The 6,368-nt window shown below is 38.5% G+C and overlaps 1 protein-coding gene across 1 annotated transcript; it reads left to right on the plus strand.

Annotated features, from left to right (window-relative positions):
* Positions 1-1,602: 1,602 nt before the first annotated feature.
* Positions 1,603-6,029, plus strand: STEAP4 (STEAP4 metalloreductase). Its single transcript, XM_065731567.1, has 4 exons — positions 1,603-2,058; positions 3,337-3,864; positions 4,511-4,675; positions 5,560-6,029. The coding sequence occupies exons 1-4, from the start codon at positions 1,603-1,605 to the stop codon at positions 5,827-5,829; spliced, it is 1,419 nt and encodes a 472-aa protein (XP_065587639.1). The 3' UTR covers positions 5,830-6,029.
* The last annotated feature ends 339 nt before the right edge of the window (positions 6,030-6,368 follow it).

Raw genomic sequence — 6,368 nt, forward strand, 5'->3', positions numbered from 1 at the left:
ATGAGATGTTCAATAATACTGAATAGCAGAAGCACTTTATATATTTGTTTCTTGCTGGTAAATATACCAAATATATTACCTGAAAAAAAAATCCATTTGAGACAGTTGGTTCATTGAGTTTCTCTTTTCCAGCCTTACTTTAGAGAAGAAAATGGTTTGCATAGTTCATTCAGCAATAACTTAATGATTTCTTGAGGGCAAATACAAAAGTTTTCAGGTGGACAACCATATGTTACAAAGTAGTCTTTTCATTTTGGATAGGGGCCTACTCTGCTAAAGGGAAAGTTTGAGAAAGGAAAGTTGAGTACCATCAGGTACTGAGTTGAACCATTTATTTACATTACATATGAAACCCTTCTGTTCATTCTTGAAATAACATGAATATCCACAGAAAGGAACTGTACAGCTTTCTTCCCATTAGAGCCTCATGGGATAGTAATAGAGCCCTCAGAGAATGAATTTTAAATGTGTCAAAGAACACTGGGAAAAAAAAGAAAAAAGAGTATGATCTCTATTTTCAATAGCAGTTTCATTCTGAACAAGGCTTTATGTATCAATGTAAGCAAAGTGTTAATAAACAGCCAGAGCAGAGCAATTGTTTTGGATGTAGCTAACCATTTTGTGCAATTCTGTCCTGCAAATTGGAAAATCAGTTATTCCCACAGCTTTAATTAAGCCACTTACCTGAGGTGCTGTGAAAGCCTTGAATTAGGGCTCCTGCAAATAACATGACTGCTCCAAGTACTAAATTAGCGGCTGTTTGAAGAGAGGGGTCTCTCAAGATCTCCTGTTGGAGATCTTCCTTAAGGCCTCAGGTTTACTGTCCTCAGGTCACCTTTTGTAAAGTGAGGGCAACAGCATATGGATCTACCAGAAGACCTTTGGAGCAGCCCTGTTTGATTCTGCATTTGGGTCGTGGGTTTCACTCCGTAAGTACAGAGCATACATACTGCTATGGCATGGATAATACATTAAAGTCTTTGAAGCTTCCAGGTACTGTGATAAAGGAGGACAGATAAAAATCTCAAAGAGAATTTCATTATGAGTAACCTGTGTTCAACACAAAACATGCCAGTTCCACCATCCAAATGCTTCATAGGACCTTCTTCAGGAAACTGAATAATAATAAGCCAAACTGGTATTGAATGGGCACATTAAGGAAGTACTGCAGACAACATAGATTTGTAGCTAGCTTGTATACCTTTTCTTCAAGAGATTTACAAATGAACATACTTTCCAGGTTATTATCTGATTAGAGTCACTCATCTTTAATGTTTTTCTATAGCATAAGGAAATAGAATCAGTCCTTTAATGTGTGCAGCCCTTGCTCACGGTGCTCCTGAACTCCTTCCTCCTGCTTTCCCTTTGAGAGAGGAAAATAGCAATAGCTCAGCTGAATGTTAAAACCTGTAAGGAAAATCTGTAAGAAGGAAGGAGGGTGTTGTCAGAGATGTAGAGCTGAATATCCAGAATTTAGTTTTTAAAAACGGTACAGATTAAGAACCAAGAAAATTCTCAGATATTTATTTTGTACAGCCAGAACAAAAATTAACCTTTCATTTTCAAGAGATGAATGTTTTGTTCCTATTTTTTCTTTAATAGATGAATAAAAATTCATCCAACGTAATGGCTTTGGTTCCCAAAACATCTAACAAAAGAGAGACAGTGTGTATATTTGGAACGGGAGATTTTGGAAGAGCTCTGAGCCATAAACTGATTCAGTCTGGCTACCCCGTCGTGTTTGGAAGCCGGAGCCCACGGCCATCCGGCCTGATTCCCAATGCTGCAGAGGTGCTGAGCCATGCTGAGGCAGCACAGAAAGCTGCCATCATTATTATAGCAATCCAGAGGCAACATTACGACTTCCTTGCGTCACTAGAGGAAACACTCCATGGAAAAGTGTTGGTGGACATAAGCAACAACTTAAAAATAAACCAGTATCCTGAATCCAATGCAAAGTACCTGTCTCAGCTGGTGCCCGGCGCTAGGGTTGTGAAAGCCTTCAACACCGTGTCTGCCTGGGCTCTGCAGTCGGGTACTCTGGATGCAAGCCGGCAGGTAAGACTGAACTGCAGGAGTTTGCTATTTCAAAGAGTTATGAACTATCATATGGGCTTTTAACAGTTAGACAAAACACACTCTTGGGACATATGACTCAGACAAGGCTGAGATGGAATTTTCACTGTAATTGCAAATCTCAAATTAAATGTGAGCTAAAATTTACATTGGGATTTGAATATGACATGACAAGGAATATTGATAGCTTGCCTCAGAATGCAGGAAGCTGTTAGGAGACATTAGAAAAACAAGGAAAAAAGAGAAAGCACTACCACAAAGAGAGAATCAGTAAATCAGGAGGAAATGAGGGCTGTGTCACTTGTTCACCTATGAGTGCAAAAAAAGGGATGTAAGGGATATAATGGGGCAATACAGTGAATATAAGCAATGGGACAAATGAGCTGGACGGTGAAGAAATTTATAGTTTTTTAAATCAGAATCCATCACCATGGAAGTCTAACACAAAAACAGCATGCATAAACCATGTTAACTAGCTCCTCAGTCACAGGCAAGCTGGTCATAGGAAACAATAGAGCATCTTCACAGAATACAAAGAATTTATTACTGCCCTGTTTTCAGCTACTCTGAAGCACAGTGCCCTTACAGAAGGCATAGTACCAGGCAACTATTCAAAGCATAGTTAATTTGGCTTTCTGCTGATAGAAGTGGTTTTGCCTAAAGATTTCCAAGCCTAGGCTCCTGAAACCTTCGTCATATTTAAATAAAAGAGAGCAGAAGGTGCCAAAAGAAGTACTACTATACACACATAGAAAGAAGAGTTTTTTCACTCTTTTACTAGACATGGGAAGGAATAATTTTAACTTTCATGACAGAGAAATTATATTTGAATGTTCTCTACCCCTAGTTCCCTCAAGTCCTTATAGACCATTGTAGTGGCAATAGAAAATGTTGTTCCTACTTACTGTTAAAAAAACCTTGTGCTTTTAGAAACTGAGGGCAGGATCTTCAAAAGAGTATGCTGAAATTCAAGTGCTCTAAGGAAAGATTTGTACTCTGTTATATTTTCTTTTCATATACAAAATTTTGCCACTTGAAGCAATGTCTTCCAACAAAGAAAAGGTTGATGTTCTTAAATCTTGTGACTGTTGATCAAGAAATTATCTGTAACACTTTTTATCTATATAAATTAAGGCTAAGAAGGAAGGTAATAAGTAGCCTGGAAGCTTGCGTTCATATTGTCCATACCCAGGCAGAAACGCAGTTGAAAACGTCACAAAAGCCTGTTAAAATAAAACTTCTGCTTGTTTTTGGCTGCAGGTGTTTGTCTGTGGAGATGACACAGAAGCTAAACAAATGGTAATGGATATTGTTCGTGCACTGGGTCTCACACCACTGGATCAAGGTTCTCTCTTGGCTGCTCAGCAAATAGAAAATTACCCTCTACAGCTCTTTCCAATGTGGAAACTTCCCATCTTTTTGTCCCTTGGCCTAACTGCATTCTTCTTCTTCTACTGTTTGGTTCATGATGTAATTTACCCTTCTGTTTATGAAAACAAGGATTATTCATTTTTTCTTGCAATTACCATTCCAAATCGGATCTGCCCCATGATGGCACTCGTCCTTCTTGCCTTGGTTTACCTCCCTGGTATACTTGCTGCAATTATTCAGTTGTACAGAGGTACTAAGTACAGCCGTTTCCCAGACTGGCTGGACAAATGGATGCTGTGTAGGAAACAGCTTGGACTAGTAGCCTTGGCATTTGCTACTCTGCACGCTATTTATACTCTTGTCATCCCAATTCGCTACTACGTAAGATGGAGAACTGGGGACCAAACCATCTCACAGGTAACTTTTTTCCTTACTCTATGTCTTCTCTTCCTCTGGCCCTGTTACAAATACTACCAGGGATGCTGAGCTTTAGAAGCTCACGTGGACAGTCTAATGTTCATTTCAATGAGGTTATTTTCCTAGTTTTTGTGATCCTTTTAACCACTGATAAATCCAAAGGTATGTTGAATTGTAGGGATTCTGGGTATCAATCTTCCTCCTAGGTAGTTTACATATTAATAAAATAATCAAGAAGTATATAAAGAATAACTTAAAGAAACATGTTTCTCTGTTTTTCCATACAACTTTAAGAATCATACAGTACTTTGGATTGGAAAGGATTTTTAAAGCTCATCTAATCTAATCCTCCTGCAGTGAACAAGGATTAGCACATATTTTGAGTTCCTGACCTTATTTAACAACAAACAATTGCACACCTGTCCTCACTGTATGCCTACAATAGATAAATACCACAATTATGGGTACACAGAACCTACATAATGCCCCTCTTTCTCTTTGAGTAGCCATTCAAAGTAAACATCCAATCCTTTTCAGATAGTTAATGTGTAATATTTATTTCCTAGTTACCTCAAAGTATATTTTTCTCTTCATATTGATCCTAAAACTGCTAACACTAAGATATATCTGGTATTCTTTTCTTCAGGCCCTGAACAATAAAACGATTCCATTTGACAACACAAATGGCTGGCTTAGTGACTCTTATTTGGCTTTGGGGATTTTAGGATTCTTTTTATTTGTTCTTCTTGGAATAACTTCCTTGCCTTCAGTCAGCAACAATGTCAACTGGAGAGAATTTCGATTTGTACAGGTAAGAAAATGATTTCTCTAAAAAAAACCCTTTTTTCCTCTCAGCTTATTCATTTACAAATTGTAACCACAAAAAGATTTACTAATGACTTAGGGCTTTCCTTCATTATTAGCTCCAAACGTCATATCCGTATTATTCACCATCACCTGGTTGAAATACATATACATGGCTATATAGCCCACATGTATACAACACAACTTCCCTGATGGCTACCTATGGAACAACTGGTATTATTACACTAACAACAGAAAACTGGGAAGACCTAAACCACTAACTAACAGATGGAAAAACGTCACTGTGGAGTTATCAGCTGCCAAATTATGAAGTTACAAAATATTTTGGCCATTTATTGAGCTAATTTTGATGTTTCACCAGATAATTCAGTTAAGGTGATTCTGAAAACTGACTTTATCACCCCAACTCTTTCAAGAACAAGCATCTAAAAAGAGTCTGCAGTTTCTGCAGGCTCAAACATTTGCTGTGCCTTTAATAAAGCTACCTCTGTTAACATCATCATCTTGACCCCACATCAGGAATTAATTTGGTGCTGCAGTTCCTCTGCAGGAACAGGGATGGCAGGGGAAGGGAAGAAAGGGGAACTGACTATCAATTAATGATTTATTTAGGTGAAAAACTTGCACAGTATATATCTGGGTGGATTAACACTAAAGCATATAGAAGGCTTGGATCTCAATTGAATTGAATGAGTTATTATTAAAAAACAATAAGAAAATTTATATAATCCATTTTCATTACAATAGACTCATTCAGTCTGAAATTTGGCACATCTCACGAAGCTTGCTGTGCACTGTAAATTGCATTTGTTCTGGTTTAATTTGGTATTCTAACCTCTACTTCTGTCTTTCTCTTCTTTGTTCTCCTAGTCCAAACTGGGATATCTGACACTGATTTTATGCACCGCACACACACTGGTTTATGGTGGAAAGTGGTTCCTAAATCCATTGTCGTACAGATGGTATCTTCCAGATCCCTACATGCTCTCTCTCATCATTCCATGCATTGTACTGGTTGTCAAATCTGTGCTCATACTTCCTTGTCTAGACAAACAGCTAACACGAATTCGACAGGGCTGGGAGAGGAATCCCCAGTACTCAGAACAGTCAAACTACATCATCAACAAGTCTGCTGTGTAATTAGACTAACCTTTGTATTGTTAAAACAAAACAAAAAATGGAGGCAAAATGAAGTCCCTATCCTCCTTTACCTGGGGAGAGAGAGAAAAAAGGAAAAACGTGTGCAGGCTCTAACTGAAATAAAGCAATCCCTATGACGAGCTTAAAATTCAAATCAAAACAGGAGCCCCCTGAGATCCTGCACCCCAGACATGCTTTCATACAGATACAGACCTTCTCCTTTTTCTCCATGCACTCCCCCTATTTACCCTCCATTCCTAACAAGAATATGAGAGAAGTGGTCAGAGCAACCTCTGGTGTTAGATGGTGTCCACTCCTCTTCCCTGTCCTTCCCACTGGGGCTCAGATATGCATGCTCTTGCATATACGTGTGCATACTTGTATAAACACCCTGCTTTGACCTCTGAAGCTACCAGACTGTAGATCAGGCACAGGTCAGGCATAAGCTGAGAGAAAAGCTCTCATCTTCCCAACATCAGTTGGGTCCTCCATCAACATCTAATCCAAAAGGGATCTATATTCACACTTATAAATAGTTG

Source organism: Cyrtonyx montezumae, unplaced genomic scaffold (assembly GCF_038088225.1).
Source record: "Cyrtonyx montezumae isolate F1298 unplaced genomic scaffold, pur_monq_1.0 scaffold_14, whole genome shotgun sequence".
Taxonomy (NCBI): Eukaryota; Metazoa; Chordata; class Aves; order Galliformes; family Odontophoridae; genus Cyrtonyx; species Cyrtonyx montezumae.